General features: G+C 38.5%; 1 protein-coding gene across 5 annotated transcripts in view; it reads left to right on the forward strand.

Moving 5' to 3' along the window:
• Positions 1-236: 236 nt before the first annotated feature.
• The window catches only part of AZIN1 (antizyme inhibitor 1), a 31,084-nt gene continuing 10,542 nt past the window's right edge, over positions 237-20,778 (forward strand). For 2 of the 5 annotated variants that reach the window (XM_059165876.1, XM_059165880.1), the window contains exons 1-4: positions 237-598; positions 4,947-5,084; positions 17,974-18,172; positions 20,235-20,408. In XM_059165876.1, coding sequence (XP_059021859.1) covers positions 18,071-18,172; positions 20,235-20,408 — 276 coding nt within the window. In that variant the 5' untranslated portion in view covers positions 237-598; positions 4,947-5,084; positions 17,974-18,070. Of the gene's footprint in view, positions 599-4,946; positions 5,085-12,504; positions 12,684-17,973; positions 18,173-20,234; positions 20,409-20,778 lie in introns of all 5 variants that reach the window. The other 3 variants (XM_059165878.1, XM_059165879.1, XM_059165877.1) reach the window with 3 other exon arrangements.

A 20,778-nucleotide genomic window follows, 5' to 3' on the forward strand; every position in this document is an offset into this window, starting at 1 on the left:
CCGCGGCCCGCGAAAGGGCGGGAAGCCACCAGGCGGTCGGCACCTGCACCCGGGGTCGCCCGTCCTGCCCCGCCCCCTTTCGCCCCCACCAAGCCCGGTCCCGGTCTCACGCCTTTCTCTTCCGCTCCCTCCCTTTGCCCCGGGCCGCAGTCCGGCTCCGCCCAGCTCGCGCGGCCGCCCGGCCGGCTGTGACGTCATCAGACCCCGCCCCCTTACTATAAATACTGGCGTCGCCGGCGCCGCCTTCCCACACTCCGGCTTTTAGCTCGGCTGCGGTGTTTCCTTTTTTTTTCTCTCCTTCTCTGCCTCTTCTCATCCTTTCTCGTTCTTCGGCTCTGCAGTGTGACGAGGCCGAATTCTCTCCCCACCCAGTCCTCGCCATTCTTCTTTTACCCGCGTTGTTCTATTTCTCCCTTCGGCCGCCGCCGCCACTGCTGCACAGCTGGTGTCGGTGCCGCGCTTTTTCCCCCACGTCGTCCCCGCAGCCTATGGCCCAGGCCGCCTTGGGTATTTCTGCTCAAGGTAACCACATCCCTCTTTAAAAATTCCGCCGAAAAAGAGAAGACGCTTTACCCGACTCTTTGGGCCGTTATCTCACGTGAGTACCGACCTGAGGGGCGCGGGGGCGGCCTCGGGGAGCTGCCGGGTACCTGCCGGCTGGGCCCCGCCGCCCGGCCGGCGGCCCCGCAGCGCCCCGCGGCCGGCTGCCTCGAACATGGCGGACGGCGGTGTGTGTGGCGGCGGTCGGTCCCTCCGCGGCGGCGGCGCGGCGGGCTGGGGTGGCGGGCGCGCTTCGGGGCCCTCAGGCGGCCGCCTGCCGCCCGACCGAGCTGGGGCCGCCGCGGTTAAAGCGAGGGGGCGTGTGCGTGTGGGGGCGCTCGCGGGGGTCTCCGCCGGGGGTCGGCGTCGTCTCCCGGCGGCGTGCGGCCCCCACCCCTCTCCCGTGGTGCATTGCTGTTTCCGGGGAGGGGGCCGGGCCGCAGTCCTGAGGGGCCCTGGTCTCGCAACCCCGGCCGGGAGCCCGGTCGCGCGGTCGCCTCCGGTATCCCCGCAGGCGGCGCGAAGGGCTGCTACGGCTGGGGCCTTATGAATGGAGTGGGGCGGGCCTGGCGGCGGCCTCCTATGACAGCTGCCGGAGGAGGACGGGTTCTTAGGGGTGCGGGGAGTGCGGCCCCCCTCTGGTGGAGGAAAGTTGACGCCACTCCGGGGCCCGGAGGCAGGGAAGCCCCGGTGTCAGGTAGCGGGGGAGAGGCCTTTGGCCCCTTCTGGAAGCCTCGCGGCTGCTGCTCCGCCCCCTGCGGCGCTCCTGATTGGGCCAAGTCGCCTTCACTCACCTTAGTCACCTCTTGGAGCCTGAGGATTAGTCACCATGGCTTCGTTTTCCCGTCCGCGCCACGATTCCCCGGCAGTGAGAAGGAGAACGGTAGGCTTGGGTGGCTTATCAAGTACTATTTTGACTGCCAGCCGGAATGATGGTGACGTGTTTTAATTCTGGCCCAAAATATTTCTTGAGCGTGTATGTTTCTTGGGCTACACTGCTGGCTCGGAAACCTGAGGTCGGTTACACAGTTTACACCCATGATGTTCAGATTATCTGGGTTTCTTAGTGGCACCTTGGATCTGCTAAGATGTTTTCTGTTCCGTGGTGTTTCCACCTTTAAGCCCCCAGATTGGGTGGGAACCTGAGGACTCTTTAAGGGACAGAGAGAAGTGCTCTGTGATGGGGAGGAGTTGATGGAACGAACCTGGCAGAAATACAGCCAGTGATTGTCGGGCAGACCCTAATCTTTCATTCCTTTTACAAATGTGAGAGTGTAGGTGCTGGTCGTGGAAGACAAAGAAGCCCTGAGGAGTTTACATTTAGTAGGAAAGATAGGCTCCTAATGATTAAATATGAGATAGTAGGTGCAGTAATCAAGTAATCAGTGTCTTCTTTTTTGCTACTCAGGTTTAATTTATACGTTTTCTTTCGAACATAGAGAGAAGGCAAAAGAATTGTACTTTCTCCTAGACGCATTTAACAGCATTTTATTTGCCATCCTGCTGTCTTTTTCATCAACTCATCTCATTTTTCCGTGTATTTCAGAGTTGGAGATAACAATACGCCACCCCTCTAACTTCAGTTCATAAGCACATATCGTAGTTTAATTAAAAAAAAAAAAACCGTAAAATGCACAGATTTAAGTTTATCATTTTATGAGTTTTGACCCAAAAAAATAGAGTTGTGTGATCCAAACCTGTCAATATAATCGAACTTTGCCCTCACCCCAGAAACTTTTGTGCCTTCAAATGCTGCACACCGTCCTTTCCAGAGGCAACCAGGATTCTGATTTTTTTTTTTTTTAACCGTAGATTGGTTTTGTCTGCTCTAGAACTTCCATGTAAATGGAATTAAATTGTTAAGCATTATTTTGTGTAAAAGGCTTTAACACAGCAGGGGTTTTTTTAAAGATTTTATTTATTGACAGACAGAGATCACAAGTAAGCAGAGAGGCAGGCAGAGAGAGGGGAAGTAGGCTCTCTGTTGAGGAGAGAGCCTGATATGGGGCTCAATCCCAGGACCCTGAGATCATGACCTGAGCCGAAGGCAGAGACTTTAATCCACTGAGCCACTCAGGCGCCCCTCAGCAGGTTTTTTATATTCATCCATGGTACATAAATCAGTAGGTTGTTACTTTTATTTCTCAGTGGTAGTCCATTATATGAATACTTTGCCTGATCTTATAAAATAAACTGTTTTGGAATAATTTTAGATTTCTAGAAAAGTTGCACAGGTAGTACAGAGCTGTGTACTTCTCTCACCGAGTTCACATTATTAATTAGCATCTTACTGTGGTACATCTGTGAAAACTAAAGGAGACTTTGATGAATTCCTGTTAATTAAACTGCAAATTTTATTTGAATTTCATCAGTTTTTAATGTCCTTTTTCTGTTTCAGGATAATCCATGGTACCACATTATGTTCAGTTGTCATGTCTTCCCCAGTTCTGATCTGTATGACTGTTTCTTAACCTTGTTTGTCCTGTCCTTGACAGCCTAGAGAAGTATTGGCCAGATACCCAGTAGAATGCCCCCCTCTTTGGCTTGTCCAATATTTTTCTCATAATTAGATTGGGGTTTGGGGGGTTTGGAAAGAATACCAAGTGGCAACTTTAAAAGACATTGGTAAAGGCAACTGCTATTTGTCATTCAGAGAAATACTGATAATTTGGGGCCACTAGGCTTTGGGATAATTATTATAAAGGTGTTGGGAGGGTTTTGGATTTTGTATGTGTTGGAGGGGGTTAGTAACCTACTGCTGACTATCAAGACTAGTTCTCCATGTGCTTGCTTATCCAGAAGTAATAAGAGACATTTTCTTCAGTTAAAGAACTAGATTGCTGATTACACGTTCCATTCTAAATGAGAATAATTATTTTTTTCCTATACCTCCTTTTCTCCACATTTTCATTTAATTTCTCTTTGGTTTAATTGTACAAATATTCTATTTATTCTCTATGTAGATAGCCCTCTTACCCTGTGTACCCCTTTTATTTTACTAAAATGTGCCTTTCACATTTGGGGGCCTTCATTTCCTTAGTATCTTTTTGTTAGATGGGAATGTTTTAGAGATCATGCTGAAGAACATTTTTGAATGTCTGAAGTTTAATATCCTTAACATCATACATCACTGCTCTTGGGTTGCATTAAGCAAAATTGCTGTGTGGATGCTTGGGGGAGGGATGGAGATGAGTGTCTCACCCAGGATACTTACCCTATTCCTTAGGATACTTGAGAATAAACTCTGTCTCTGTCTCCAGCATGGGTCAGCTTTTAATTTATTTCTAAAATTATCTTGGTGTGCGAAGAATCAAAAATCTTTGTTTTGTCGGGAATATATTATTTGGAATCTAATGTAAGGTTGTAACCCCTGTTACATGTTGGTATGGGTTCTTGACTCATCTGTGTGTGTGAGCAGATTCTCTAAGTAGGCTGAAAGAACCACAGGATGCAACTATCCTGGTGGAGATGAGAGATGCTTTATTTTTAAAATATTTATTTTTTTTGAGATGTTTTAGAGATGTCTAGAGTACTTCTGAAATTTCTCTGATCCTTAACATGCTAATTTCTAGTTTCATTTTCTGGTTTCCTCCTTATCAGCCTTTCTAGCAAATGTTGTCAGGATATATTGCTTTAAAGTAGCAACCACCTGATTATGATTAGAAGTACAGACTATAGCAGTTTAGAGGTGAGAAAGTCCAACTAAGGAAACTGTAGTAGGTAATAACCATTGCTAAAACTTAACATTTTGTAACATACTAAGCACTTTAAACATTCGTATGTTCTAGTGATTGTAGACTTAAGTCTAGGTAGGTTAAGGTATAAGGAAGAGAGGTGTCTACTTCTAGTTAGTTGTCTTATGTACAAAGCAGCTATCAAGTGTTATTTCACATACATGATGTATCCAGCTAAGTCACAGATCTTTTTGGTATGTAGTAAGATTTTATACTTTAAAAAAATTTGGAATTTGGAGAGTAAGAAATGTTCTGAGTAGATCCAAATTATAGATCATGCCAGAACATTGTACATCAGGTTAATAAGGGTACTTGGAAATTTTCAATTTTAGGCCACTTAGAAATTTGGGTTTTTAGAGGATAAATAAAAGTGACAATGAAATTAGATGAAGGCTGTAAACTTGAGTAGGTAGATATACCAAGTTGGTAAGTGGATCATGACATCTGGCTTTGTGAATTTTGTACTATAGGAGTCTGGAAATTTTTACTATAGGGAAAAGTGCTTTGGTAAACCCTTTGAAAACATCATTTGTGCAATGTGATTAGTGAAATGCTCTTCTAAAACATACTTATTCCTACAGTTAATTTTTAAGTCAATTTAATCTGCTGAAGCACAACCTTTTTTCTTTTTTAATTAGGACTATTTACTACTGCTTCTATTTCATTCTTTAGGGCGAACTTTCTGACCAAGTATACAACTACCCAGAGGGCCTAGGAGAAGTGCTGTATAGAGAGCAGTTCGACTTCAACGCTGAGCCACCTTGGGAACCTAGCTGATGATAGGGGGGTTCCATCTCCTAACTTGTCCATGTAAGTATTTTCACATCTAAGCTCTAGGGGTCTTGTAAGATTGAAGTAAAGGAGAGTTCTTGTTGCTCAGTTTTTTTCAAAACTTGAAAGTGTACTTATCACTTAAAGTGAAGTAACTTTTAAAGATCTTTTTTAAATCTTCTAAAAATAAAGGCTTGACAATTACAGGGTGTACTGATTCAATTTTGTATGCATTGTTTACCAGTGATTGGATCACTTAATTTATTTTGAGTACGTAACAAGTATTACTATACTTAAGTACATACCACAAGCCCAAGTTTTAGGAAATCCAGGTTTTAATAGAAGTTGGAGAGATTTTGTATTCTTGTTTGTTTTTAATTTAAGGTGTAGGCAGTGGTTTGTTCTATCATTCAACTGTTAACTTGGTAAATTTTTAAGTATTTGGGCGTAATTGAAAAAGAGATATTTAAATAGAGCAAAAGATTCTGTTCTTCATACCACTCACTGAAGCTATGTGCCCCCACAGCATGGGATATCAGAGGTGAATCTTGTTTTATTAGTTTGAGCATCTTGCCAGGTATAATGTGATTACCTGAGTTTATAATTGTTTTATAAAATGACTTTATGTAATACTCAGCTTGTGGGGAAAAATTGGTTGTTTTTAGAGGACTTACTGAGAGATGATAAATGTATGTCTCCCAGCATGTCACTTTCTGAACAGATTTTCTTGGATAAATTTGGACTCTACTTAAAACTTCGTGCAAAATATAATACTACAGAAAAATGTTCTTTTAATTTGTGCTGCTAGATTTGTAGAGTTTTTTAAATTTATTATAGGTTTCTTACTATTGACATTTAGGTTTTAAGGTTTGTTTCTAGGTTGTCCGGAGACTTGGAGGAAATAGTTGAAGTTTTCAGTAAGCTTTAGGGTATCAATTTAGTGTTTCTATAGTTTGATGTTAAATAGATTCTATCAAATAAAAATGTTCTAAGTTAAATTAGACCTTCTCAACACATTTGCAAAGCTAAAGAGAAGGGGAAATAAACAGTTTAAATAGTAGGATTTCTTGAAAGTTCTACTGACAGAAACCTGACTGGTGGGTATCAATTTAGTGTTTCTATAGTTTGATGTTAAATAGATTCTATCAAATAAAAATGTTCTAAGTTAAATTAGACCTTCTCAACACATTTGCAAAGCTAAAGAGAAGGGGAAATAAACAGTTTAAATAGTAGGATTTCTTGAAAGTTCTACTGACAGAAACCTGACTGGAGGATTTCTCATACTGGCTTTCTCCTAGCTATGTGATTTTGAGCAAACTGCTTATTTTTTAAATTATAGCTATAACTAGAACAGTTCCTTTAGCCCTAAACTGATAACAATGATTTTTCATTTTTGAGTGTATTAAGCACCCCTTGTTAATGTAATGTGGGTTTTGAGATTATAGTATCATCTGTAACAAATGCAGAATCTCCACCCTACCCAAACCAGACTCAAGCTGTGTGTTAACCAGGTGGCTTGCATGCATGGTAGAGAGAAGCGCTGTTATTGCCATCTCAGTACCAAGTCAGTTATCTCTTAATTGTTGTTAGTCATCTGTTCTATTTCCAGAATATCTAATATTTCACCCTTATTGGCTTGGAGATTTAACTTTTCTGGGGTGGGGTCTAGTTGGCATCTAATAGGCAGGCATTTAATTGAATTCTCTTTAATGTAAATATAATGTATTAATATTTTTAACGATGTTTCCTCTTAAGCTTGTTTCTGTGAACTGATACAAGGTTAATAAATGATTCTGCCAAATCTAGGAAAGTAGTTTTAATTTAAAATAATTAATGTAGTATTGGGAAAGTCCATAGTTGACTCCTTTTGGGGGTGGATCAACACAGGTAGAATATACTAAAGATATTTATTCTGCAGTTTCTGGCAGCCAGAGTAACTGATTATGTCCAGGTACAATGTATACTATTGAACAAAACTGTACTAGAAGCTTTGCTATAAAGTTACAGGTCCATAATTCTTCATGTATCTAATTCTGAAGTCTAAAAGCTACTTGAAAATTTTTTTTAGAGCCTTCTAGAAGCAACCTAAACTGCTTTGGGAACAAAACCTTGAGCTGAGCTGGTGCTGTTTTTATCTTATTCCATTTATTGCTGATATTCCTAAATTTTGTTGTAGAAATACTGTGATTAGAGGTTGTTAGCTTGGCCTCTTGGAGAATGTGTGTGTGTGTGTGTGTGTGTGTATACATGCATACTATAATACCATTCTAAAATCTGAGAAATTTTAAATTCAGAAAAAATGTGACTCCAAAGGTTCTTGACTAGAATTAGTAGAAATGGCGAGAGAAAGTTCAACATTCCAGAAATGCCCTTAGATAGAAGCTATTAGACATTAAAATCCTGGGGAGCAATAGTACTGTTTGGAAAACCAGAAGTCATTAAAAGGGCTTAACAAATGGGCTTTTGTGGAGAATAACTTGGCATTGCAAAGCATATAGCTATGTGAACTCTTTGAACAGTGTAATACTCCACTAGTTCTATACAAATGGTCTAAGCTCTAGAATTTCCCTTCAAAGTTAGGTTTAATGCCTTTAAAAAGTTCTTTAGGGCTTTATGCTGGTGTTTTTTTTTTTTTCCTGTGGGGTGATTCTCAAGTTATTTTAGCTGTCACTGTTTTATAATTAATAAAATAGTCTAATGTAAAAATTTTAAATAGTCCTTTCCAGAAAACTAAATTCTCTTTTTTAAAGAGTTTATTTATTTAACAGAGAGAGTGCGTGCATGCACACAAGCAGGAGGAACAGCAGGCAGAGCAGGCAGAGGGAGAAGCCCAATGCAAGATTTGATCCCAGAACTCTAGGATCATGACTTGAGCTGAAGGCAGCCGCTTAACTGACTGAGCCATCCAGGCATACCAGAAAATTAAATTCTCTTTTAACCAACTACTTTTATTAGCAGACCTGGTAATGAAGTCAGATTGAATTAATCATTACCACATACTTTTAAAAAGTTGTATCTAAATCTAGAAATAGGTTTCAGTTAATTGAGTGCTTTAAATGGGCTCTTAAAATTTGTCAAAAATATTTTACATGGTTTTCAGTAGTTGACCATGTTCAAATAGAAACTTCATGAGAATCCTCAGCATTTTAAATACTCCTTTTTTATCTCCTGATTGGTGATATTTACATATGCCTTAATAAGATCTACTGTAACCAGATTGGAATTATTTTAACTAAGGGAAAAATGTTCTGTATGAATTTACTAGTATTGTTTTCTCATGTTTTGCTGTTGTCAGTAAAGTTGGGTTTTTTATTTACTATGGAGAACATTTAGTTTGGGTAATTTACAGATTCTGTGATGCAAACAAATTCAACAGAACATTCATTAATGGTTGTTGGTGCTCTTTGACAAAACAAAACAAAGCAAAAATCTGAATAAAACTGCTATCCTTAAAATACGCAATTTTTAAAGTATGTGTATCCCCTGGCATACATAAGATAGTACTTGATGGTTCCTCACTGCTGGTGTAAATTAGCAGGAAAGTATTCTGTATAAGCACAATGTGAAGATATGTTAATGAATAAAACAGTGTTTGGGGAATGTGGCTTTTTTTCTTTAGGCAAATTTTGGATCTTTTCTGTGAGGGCCAAAAAGACTGGCCCTCTATACTGATCAGTATAGATCAGTTTTTAAAGGGGATAAATGGTTCTTGCATTTATTACAAAAGACAGTTGAGCCAGGAGGATTAATAATGGCTACCAATTTTTGTGTTCCATTATGCTCCCTTTACATAGTCTTATTTCAGTATTTTTTTTTAAGATTTTATTTATTTATTTGAGAGAGAGAGACAATGAGAGAGAGCATGAACGAGGAGAAGGTTAGAGGGAGAAGCAGACTCCCCATGGAGCTGGGAGCCCAATGCGGGACTCGATCCTGGGACTCCGGGATCATGACCTGAGCCGAAGGCAGTCGTCCAACCAACTGAGCCACCCAGGAATCCCTTATTTCAGTGTTTTTGAGACTTCCCCTCTCCCCCTGAAATTTTGAGACAATTCCAGTTAGGAGTGAATAAGGCATTTGTACCTTGTAAACTATAAAATCTAGGTAAATAGGCTATTTTGTGCTGGCCATTGTTCAGAGAACCCTAAGGAGGCAGGGGAGGTGCTTAGGAAACCAGTATTTTTTTGTCCTTCACCTCCATTCCAGGGTCATCCTTGCACGCTTAAGCAGTTTGTCACAAGCTAACTGAAGCAAAGATTTAGCCTTCCTTTCCTCTATTCCACTGAGTAATGTGAGGAACGTTATGGCATGAATAGAAAATATTTGTGTAGCATACTGAGCTACAAGGATTAGACTGATGTTCAGCCTGTCTGGGCCATACTCAGCCACCATAAGGTCTTAAATGCCTGTAACTACTTGACTTGAAGAAGGACCCAAATAATAAATAACAAATTATTTTAAATTATTGAGTAAATAATAAAATAACAAATTATTTTCAAATGCTCCTCTCTGAACTTTTTGCCTTTTCTTCATTATCTTACATAAACACATTTTAAATCTCTCTTCTGAACTTGCTGTGGAGTTTGTTACTTTTTGTGCCCCTACAGTTTAACTTTGTAAACTTGTGAATTGATCTTTGTTACCTTGAACAAAGTTATTTGGAGGTGGGGTGGTTTTAATCTGTGATGTGTGTGGACCTGATCCTTAGAAGTTTAAAATTTCTTATGAAAATAGCATCCTCTAGCACTGCTCTGTTTAGTACAATAGCCACTAGCCAGGTGGTTATTTAAATTTTAAAAGTTAAAACTAAATAAAATTTAAAATTCAGTTCTCAGTTGCATGAGCCACATTGTGAGTGCTTGGGAGCTATATGTGGCTAATGCTGTTGTTTTGGGTAATGATAAAATTTCAGTTACCACAGAAAATTCTTGGACAGTGTTTCTCTAAGGTAGTGTTACTGTGAACATGAATACCTGTAATCTTAAAACATAAATTAGTAAGAATCATAAGAAATAGATGTTCTCTTATATTTAATAAAAAAAACTTTAACTTGTAATGGCTTTTCAGTTTTATATTTTAGCTGATTTTTTTTTTTTTTCCGAATTTGTTGAATTCTTTACCATGCTGTTAGGAGAGAATTCCCTACTATGATTTATTTGCTTATGCAGACATTATTAGGTTTGTGTTGAATACATGCCTCTTCTTTTCATCTATTTCTTGCTTTTTGCTGCAAGGATCCTCTGATGCCAGTTTATAAAGAGCTCCTAAATAAGTGTTGTATCTTCTTATTTAGGTTCAACATGGTCAGCTGGTCAACATGGTGTTCTGTTGGGCATGACCAAAAAGTAGGAAGGGGTCTTAGTATGTTCAACATGGACACTGTTAAAAAAAAAAAATCCCTAAATAATTCTCCAAATGAGGTATTTGCTATCCTAAATTCATGAAGAGCTCCCACAAGTAAAAAGCACAAAAAAGACCTAAAAAAGGAAAAATGAGCAAGAGTTGAAGAACGTTTTTTCACTAAAAACCTAGCAGTTTTATGTAGCCCTAGACCAGTGCTACCTAAGCTGCCACTCAGCAAGCTAGTCTCTTGTACCACAGTGTAAAGTTGTGTACTGCTTGATTCTTAACTTCTGGATCAGCTGGTTTCAAGGCCATAGTTTGAATAGCATTGTCTCTTAGGTACATAAAAAAATAGAAATTATGTCATAAATAATAAGTAATGTGGGAAATAACCCATAGACCCAGATGAGGTAAATAAATGGTATATCTACACAAAATACTACACAGCAGCGAAAATTGATGGACTCTGGTCATATCTGTCTGCCCTATAAAGCTGAACAAAAGAAGTCAGTTGTGGTAGAAAAATAACAGATGCTATTTTTAGTTCAGAACCAGTAAAGCCAAGGTTTAGGGGCATATATAACAATAAAATTATTAAAGCACAAGGAAATGATGATTAGAAAAGCATGAACATGCTTAGGGGACATGCAACCACTGCAACCTGGGAAAGATGTATAGGCTTATAAGGTATTCTATTTCTTAACCTTGTATTTGCTGTAGTCATTACATTGCACATGAGTTTTATATATAATCTTGGAGAAGTGACAGTAAGATCTGCCCTATAAGGTAATCAAAATAGTAATTAAATGCATTTGTTTAAAGAGTTATTCCCTATACTACATCAATAAAGCTCAGAAAGCTTAAGATTAATACAGCTATATGTTTCCTGTTCATGTTGTATTACAGTAGGTTTCTTTAATGATACTGCATCTTTTTTTTTTTTTTAAAGATTTATTTATTTATTTGACAGAGAGAGATCACAAGTAGGCAGAGAGGCAGGCAGAGAGAGAGAGGAGGAAGCAGGTTCCCTGCTGAGCAGAGAGCCCGATGCGGGACTCGATCCCAGGACCCTGAGATCATGACCTGAGCCGAAGGCAGCGGCTTAACCCACTGAGCCACCCAGGCACATCTTAATTACCAAGATGGATTTAAATATTTTTACTTGTGTGAGGTACACACACTTATTGAAGAAAAAATTAGCCTTCACATCAAATAGTGAAGACACATTTTTTAAAGGGAGCTTAATCTTTCAATTCCACTTGTAGAAGTATATGGGTATTAAAATCCTATGTTTTTGTTTTCTCATTAAGTTGTATTTTTAGAATATTGAGATATGTCATGGGTCAGCTTTTACTTAGGCACTTGAAACTTAACCTGTTGGGCTCATTTCTTTTGGGTCCCCCCCCCCTTAATGTGTCTCCTATTCTTGCTCTTTTAAAATAATTCTTCAGCAGTAACCTTTAATAATCTTCCTCTAGGGTTAGTCAGGGTTTTGTTTTGTTTTTTTCTTTCTTTTTTTTTTAACCTCATCACCTGAAAAGTAACTTTTTAAGGATGTTAATTGCTGTTACCGGCTTTCCACTTACTGTTGGTTGAAGCAGGCTCCAAGTACCCAGTATAGGTTATTATGGTCATCTATCATTTACTTTCAGTCCAGTATGGCAAAAATCCACGTGGTCTTAACGGTCCTCACAATTTGTTGGAGGTTTGTACCATCTCCATTAGGTAGCTTCCTGTCACTGTTTCTGGTAGTTCGAACCTTCTCCAGGCCTGGCATCTATAATGCCAAAGTCCTCTTTGAGACTCCTCTTCTAATGTTCTTTTGCCCAAAGGCATTCTATGTGGTAAGTAACATGTCTCTCAGAATTAGAATGCAGAGGTGACTTCGACAGCATTATATCTATTGTTAAAGCTGCGAGCTGAGTTTTAAGTCCTCAAATTATATATTAAAAAACAACAAAAAAATGCTTTTAGTCTTTACAGTAGTGGTTATAATTTCAAAATATCTCAAGTTCTCATTCTTTAATGAGTAAACGTCCTTTTAGAAAAGTGGTTGATATATTAAGGTTGGGTTTCCTGCTTACATGTATCTGAAACAGTACTCTCAACCTTTCAGCTCTCCCTGTTCTACTTCCAGGGAGGTCTTCACTTCAGAAATCCAAGACTCATATTCATCCAGCTTGGTGTCAAGTGGGCTGTTGCTGCCAGAATTATCTTGTGATTATTTGAGAGATGTATCAGTTTCTTCTGAAGTACAATCAACTATAGAAGCCTTTGTAGCAGGTGTGTAACAAGGCAAGTGCCCAGCTGCTGCAGCCACTACTCTTGGAGCTACGCTCTCAGTGAACATGAGGACTCAGCGGCCTCATGGAAGGCTCCAGGAAGCAGTGTGCAGTTCTTTGAAGCCTTTTGTTTCTTTGGCAGCTCTTCATTTAAAAAAAAAAAAAATGTGTTATCAGAAAGCACCAATATGAAGGCGTAAATAAGGAATGTTAAACGTTTTTTTTTCTCCCCAGCTACAGTATCTAAGAGGAAATTACTTACAAAAGTAGTATTGTGATTACAGCAATTATATTAGCGTGAAAGAAGCTGAGCTTGCTTTCACCATACATGGGTAAGGTGTTTGGTTGTGAACATGGCTTGAAGGCTTATAAGTAGAGAATACTTCCTAGTGTCTGTTGATAAAAAATAAACTTCATAGGTTTTATGAAAAATGAATTTGCTCTATTTGGAAATCCAAGATTTACACAGAGTAGATATTTCTGAAGTTCAATGTAAACAGTTCAGTGTCTAGCAGCTGACCACATAATGTGTCCTAATGTGTTGGAGCCAGTAAATCAGTCTCATTTCCGATTTATAAGCCATAAAAAAGGGTGCAGTGTCTTTTGGAAATGAACACTCAGGACTGGAGGATTGACTGAACTTTGGCATTACCTGGGTTTGAGGGTATCCTTAATGGTGAGGTGTCTGGAAATTCCCTGTGGGATTTAAAATTGAGGTGGATTAACTTGGCAGATCTGATATATAAACTGCTTACCCACAACACATATGCACTTGTATCATTCTGGTTCTGTAGGACATGCTGTATATGTCCTAGATTTTTGGTTTAACATGAAGTAACTTTAAATGCCTCTTGGAAAACTAGCAAAACACTTTAGTGCTTTGAGGCAGAAATGTGGAACATAAACCTTTTTGAGATAGTGGAGCTTTTAAAATATTTTTTGCTAACCTGTTAAGAAAGGTAGGCAACGACTATGAACTATTTTTAGGACTCTTTCCTTCAGTGAGATTGGGGTAAATACAGGGGATAGGAAAGAACCAGCCTTCCCTTAACCACCTACTTCAGTCTTTTTAGTTGTTAGAAATCTTGGGCTTCCAAGTGACATTCATTTGAACAAAGGGTTTGTTAGCTCAGAATGTGTTAGACAATTTCTCACCTGGAGGTCTTTATGTTTTGCATATGCTTTAGAGGTAATAGTTTTTCCTGAGGAAGACTTTTAGTTTTTAACAGTAACTGACAGTTGAGCTTTGCATTTATATGTGGGTCACTTTTGTATCCTGTTTTGGGGCTCCTTAAGAATGTGAACAAGAAAAAGAAAAAAAGAATGTGAACGATGGACCATCTTTTTCAACACTTTGAAGGAGTTCTCTGTCACAAGCCAATCCTAAGCTTAAGAACTCCTCATTCTTAAGGAGTTGTGACACCTTTGTCCACCTGTTTGTGAGCATCTATTCTGAGTTGGGAATTAACTCGAGCATGAAAAAACTCTCAGGGACCATCCACGGTAAAGGGAGTTAGAGCTCACTTACATCCACTGTCTGTGTATAGGCTTTGTTAGTGCTGGTTTAACAATTTTATTGCAGTGCTCAGTAAAAGTAAGGAAATCAAATAATGTTACACATACTACATCTGTTTTTGTGGTTTGGGTGTGTTAGTCCCTTCATTCTTTTTGTTAAGTACTGCCAATATAGTAATTGAATTTTATTTTTCCATCAGAGTCCTTTTGTAAGTTAAGAAGGGATTGGTGAACTAACACTATGATTACGTTTGAAGTGAGAGTTACATTTCAGTGATAATACAACGATTTCACAACCATTCCTCACTTAGAGCAGGATGCGCTTTTTAATATTTTTATTCATGTCATTCATTATTTGTCACCTGTTTTAGTTCTGGGTTATATTTTAAAATTATTTCACCTCTTCAGAAGTTTGATCTATGGTGACAAGAGCTCAGTGATTAGCTAAAGTAGATTTGGGGATTCACAGCAAAAGGAACATAGGGAACTCAAGTTCATAGAAGTGGTTATGGAGGTGTATACATTTGTTAATATGGGTGTACATTGTTTCATGTAAATAGACAGTTGATAAAATGGGTTAAAAGAAGTAATTTCAGAGATTTTACTTATTTGTCAGAGAGAGAGCGCAAAGCAGGAAAAGCAGGCTCCCTGCTAAACAAGGAGCCCGACGTGGGACTTGAACTGGGGACCCTGGGTTCATGATCTGAGCCAAAGGCAGACGCCTAACCTACTGAGCCACCCAGGTGTCCCTGGAAAAAATAATTTCACTTATGGGGTTTACCTGAGAATTAGACAAAAGATGCAGAAGGAACAACAAAGTTAAAAATCTAGAAAATAATTATAAAGGCTAAAAGGATATGGGTAGGTGTAATAGGATATTTTCATACCGTATGTGAATTTAGTTTATTTATTATTAGAACCATGGGGATTTATATATCTGAGAAATGGTTACTTGATTATGGAAATACGATAAAGCTCTATCAGACTGAGAGTTACTGTTGGGTTTCTTAAAAAAGGAAACCTCTTTTCTAAGGGTGGGGGTGCTTGGCAGACATTTTTTTTTCCCTGTTATTTATTTATTTATTTTTAAAGATTTTTAAATTTATTTATAACTGAGAGAGATAGCTTGAAGAGTGAACAGAAGCACAGGGGAGCTAGAGAGGGAGAAGCAGGCTCCTCGCTGAGCAGGGAGCCTGACACAGGGCTTGATCCCAGGATGCTGGGATCATGACCCGAGCCAGAGGCAGATGCTTAATGACTGAGCCACGCAGGCACCCCAGATTTTTTTCATTTTAAACATAATTTGATCATCAGCATCTTTAGAGCTAATTGTTCTGTGCCTCAGTGTCTTCACTCTAAAATGGTGGTAATACCGTTATTATGGTTTTAAGCATTGAGAAAATTAATATGTATTAAGTACTTAAAACAGTGCCTGGCACGTTGTCCTAAATGCTTGCTGTTAAGAATGTAGACATTCAGCAGATAAGACTTGATGGAAGGGGTCTGATGTTTGTAAGTACTGAGAATCCTTACAATAGAGGAGAATCACCCTTTCTGTAAGGACTGCAGCTATGGGAAATTGAGGTACATATCTTTGTGACTTTAAACTAGACTTTTTGGCAGCATTTGCCTTGGAGGTCCATGATTAATAACCTATGGTTCCCAGTTAAATACGTAGCTGAAATATTGGGCTGAAGGTCTTACGTATTTTTTATTATTGATAATACAAATGAGAGGTGTTTGACCATAAAGATTTGTAATGCTAAACCTAACTGAAAGTTCCTGCTGTAATTTCTTATACCTACCTTTGAATTGATTTTTAAAAAAAAATAAATAACCTTTATCTTTTCTCTCCCTTAGTGCATAGTTGGATATTCACCTTAATCATTAAAGGTTGTTTAAATAATGTATCCTCAGGCCTAAAATGTCTGCTTTCTGGGCACAGGTTTACATCACTTCTGATAAAACAACCTTTAGAGAAGGTCAAGGCTACAGTTTTACTTTATAAATAATAAGTCTCACTTAGATATGCCTAGGTTAATTCCTTTTGTAAAATATCCTTAATTTTTCTGTTTCTGCTATTGCTTGAAAGGTTTTGTGAGCTAAACTGAATGTAGTTGACTTTTTGGAAATGAAGTTGTTAAAGTTAAAAACTAAGTATTGGTTGTCATGGAATTTGATTAATATTATGGCTTATTGAGGCGTTTGTTTTGGTGCATTCAAAAATCTGACCCTTTGAGAACCATTGAAATGGTGTATACCTTTCAGATGAGGACCATCACCAAAGGTGAACACATACAGCAGCCTTGGAGGGAGGGAAAGAGAGAATCAAGAATGACAGGAAAGGCTGTGCAAGTTTTAAAGTAGATGGCCAAGAGATGGCCTGTGCGCATTATTAATGTAGCAACCAGAAATCAGTACCAGACGTGAGGAGTATCCTGTCTGGAGGACTTGTTTTGGTAATGGACTTTTTATGTTAAAAGACATTCTTGCCTAAACCAACCTTTAAGGACCAGTGAATTCAGCAAAGAAGATAGAACAGTGTATGCTACCCAGAGGAGTGTGGGTGATCTGGGGGAAGGGAAGAATTTCTTCATAGGAAAGAGGTTAGATTTAGCCTGCCTTTTTAGAGTTCTTACTAAATGGCTTAGGATGTACCAAGTGCCTAGCTTTTACCTAGTTTTAAATTATGGTGGCATTTCTGTGTTTCTGGCAATTGGCAATTTAATTTTAGCTCTGTTCTGAAGCAACACTTAAGTATTTTTAATTCATATGTGCGCACCCGCTCTCTCTCTCTCTCTCTCTCTATATATATATATATAATTACAGCAGCCTTTTGATGTAGTTAATATAATTAACTGAAGTTTAGAGAAATTGAGCTAGGATCATGTAATTATTAAATGTTAGAGCCAAAACCATGTGGGTTTTTGACTTCTAGTCCAATAAGGATTTCCGCTTACTTCATAAGAAACTTTAACATTGCTAACCTGGTGTAGCTGGTACCATTTTCAGCTTGAGGTGAAAGCTGCACAGTCTGTATCAAAGCTGTAGATGGTCTGCTAAAGTCACTCTGCCCCCACCCATTGCTGTTACTTTACTTTCTCGCCTGCTGTAGAATTTAGACCTGTATCTGTAGTTACCTGTTAGCACGCCATGGGATGTGGCTGGCAGTGTATTGAAGCTTAGACCAGTATTTTATTTTATTTATTTTTTATTTTTTAAAGATTTTATTTGACAGAGATCACAAGTAGGCAGAGAGGCAGGCAGAGAGAGGAGGAAGCAGGCTCCCTGCTGAGCAGAGAGGCTGATGCGGGGCTCGATCCCAGGACCTTGAGACCATGACCGGAGCCAAAGGCAGAGGCTTTAACTCACTTGAGCCATCCAGGCGCCCCAGTATTTTAATTTCTTGGCTGCAGATAGGTATTTCACTAGTTTTATTTCCTTAGAATGAATTTTTCCTGAAATTTCTTATGTGTTATGAAAAAAAGCAAGATAAATAATAACAGACTAGGTCTACAACTCTGCGTAAATAAGGTGACTGTATTGACTGGGAATAAACTGCACATGTGTGCAGTTAAATTGTCATATTGAGCTCCGTTTTTTTAAATGTATAAAATACACATTCACTTTAAAGTGGGCACTACGAGATCTCAAATGATCCAGTGTGCAAGTGTTAAGTGATCACAGAGTCCTCACTTAATTAGGCATTTAGCACACTTGCATTGACAACTACGCTAAGGTTAACTAGTGAAATAATTCAGATTTTGAAAAAACTTCTATTTTGACAGTTTGTTGCATATTCTAAGGACCCAGACATAAGGCTTGGTGGCCCGTCTTCTTGTTTTTCCTGGTTTATGACTTTCGGCTTTGTGGAATACGGCTGAGATGAAAGGATTTCTTGACGATGCAAACTACTCCATTGGCCTGTTGGATGAAGGAACAAACCTTGGAAATGTTATTGATAACTATGTTTATGAACATACGCTGGTAAGTGTGCCATATCATATTTCTCAGATACAGTGTTTATAAATTTCTGAATTCTAAAACATTGCTCTATTTCCAAGATGTTAGTCTGATAAAAGTACTTTTTTTAGATGTTAACTTATTCAAGTTGTCTAAATTTTATGCCCCCACTTCCTTTGAGTAGTGATGAGGTTTTCTTTCTAGCCCACATTAAAACAAAGGCTTCCTTATAGCTCTTTCTCTGCTCTGCCTTTTAGCACCCAACTCTTGTATGTTCTGGTTTTTTGTTATGTTGCTGTCCTCCTAGTCACTAATTGGCTTCTTAATTATTTCCCTCAACTATATGCTTGAATAGATAATGATTTATATTTCAGATAATCTTGGTTGTATGTTGGATGAGAATTTGATGACTTACACAGAATGTTTACTCTCTACTACACTAAGTGTCCGCTTCTACAGACTCCTATTCATTGTTACTTAAGATTATTTTTGTTTTGTATTTAGTGATAGAATTATCTTTATGGCCTTACTGATAAAATTTGTTTCTTTGTTGGGGCTAATTTCCCATATTCCTCAAACTTGTTGAAGAATTGTTTTCGTGTTACTGGTATTCGGTCATAGAATACCAAAAATCTTCTTCACCTTTATAGATGTGCTCAAATCTCCCCACATTTCTGCAAAATCCCGTTCTCTTTCTACTGCCATCAAAATTTGGGGGGGGGGGGTGACACTTGCCATACTGTTCAGTGTGTTGTATAACCAAACCATTTTCTCTCCTGTCACTAGAGAACCTCCTAGTGGAAGTAATGCTGAGCTCTCTTTTATCTAATTTTTGCAACATTCTTTGTGGGCCAGATAATGATCTTTGAAATATTCCTTTCATTCATTCTTGTCCTACAATCTTGAATTATCCAACATTCAGTACCATTTAGTAAGGGTTGGTCTGAAATCCTGTGCTCTCCTAGCATTGTCATCTAATTCTACGGCTCAAAAGTGATTACAACTGAACATCTTGTGGGTTGTTTTTAAGTCCCATTTCTCTTGCTGGTAGCCACAATGGCCGCCGCCTCCTCCTCCTCTTCTTCTTTTTTTATTTTTTTTGGGGGGGTATTAAAGTGAAAATAAGTTTTGTGTCTCTAAAATATTAGGAATGGCATATCTTGAAAGGATGGAGTAACTTGAGTATAGCTATCCCCTATCTGCCATGCAAAAACCATGATTTCCAATCCTGTTTCCTGGTCAGTATGTTCCAATAGTGTACATTTTCAAGTGTGTATTAAAGAATTGAAAGCAGTAATACGGTCTTCATAGCTTTTCAAACAATATTTAGGTGTTGTGTCTTATAAATAAGATTATTGTCTGCCATCCAGCATTGATTGACTTCTACTTTGCCTGACATATTACAATCCTTTGACCCCTAGAGTAACCCTGATAAAATCATTACTGATCTCCCCAGATCCCTAATAAAAATCTGTTTTTAATTTTGAGGGAAGAGTATCCTTACTCAGATTTATTGGACATTCAGTGTGCTTCTGTATTTTTTAAATAAAATTTTGTCATTCTCTTTGTCTTCTCTACCAACTTTGTCTCCTTAAACATTGTTTAAGTTGTGTTGCTTTGTTGTTTGCTGTTAGGTACAATTTATAATGGAGATATATAACATTCCTGATTCTACTCACTGTAATAGGAAATTAGATCCTGAACTACCAAAGTGAATACTTTGAACAGCTTAGCAAAGCATGGAAGGAAACGTGGTTTCTTCCTCCTCTAGTCCCCCCAAATGGAGGCAGTTATAAAGTTGCAAGTCCCTATAATTGATAATGTTTTTAAAAAAGCAAAGCAAAGAATATTTTACGTGCCAGCTTATTAGCACAGCAAAAAGTCAGGTTTAAAAAGAAAGGTGTTTGGATTTTCCTGTGTTTGCTGAATCTATCTTAATGGCTCTTAAGCCTTAAATGTGGGAGTGTATGTAAGTGTGTATCTTGGCTCATTTGTGGAGGAAAAAGGGAGTTCTTTACTACTTATGGTACTTTATTTTCAATAGTTCTTTGATTTTTTTTCTCTCTTATTTTCACAATCACAACAGACGGGGAAAAATGCATTTTTTGTGGGAGATCTTGGAAAGATCGTGAAGAAACACAGTCAGTGGCAGAACATAGTGGCTCAGATCAAGCCATTCTACACAGTAAAGTGCAACTCCACTCCAGCTGTACTTGAGATTTTGGCAGCTCTTGGAACTGGATTTGCTTGCTCCAGTAAAGTAAGTATTTTTCATTATTTTGTCACTGAGATGCAACATTTTAGAACTCACTTTAACTTAGAAAATTGCAAGGAAGTTTCACCTGCGGATGTTTTTAAGTTCTTGTGTAAATTCGCAGCCTAATGGAAATGTACAGACTTTTCAGGTGTACCAATGAAAGGAAAGTTTCAGTGAGATGAGACTTTAAGAAGCCTTTTTTTTTTTTTTTTTTTAAATCTTTAATCAAGAACTTTTTGTTCCTCATTCTTAGGCTGGAGCTAGCTAGACTGTTTACTTCTGATGAAAGCAAAATAATTCTAAACCATGAGATTTCTCTGATGGTAGTTATACCTTTTTGAAGGATTTTTAACAAAGATAGTATAAAGTAGTA

Source organism: Mustela lutreola, chromosome 3 (genome assembly GCF_030435805.1).
Source record: "Mustela lutreola isolate mMusLut2 chromosome 3, mMusLut2.pri, whole genome shotgun sequence".
In the NCBI taxonomy this organism is placed as follows: Eukaryota; Metazoa; Chordata; class Mammalia; order Carnivora; family Mustelidae; genus Mustela; species Mustela lutreola.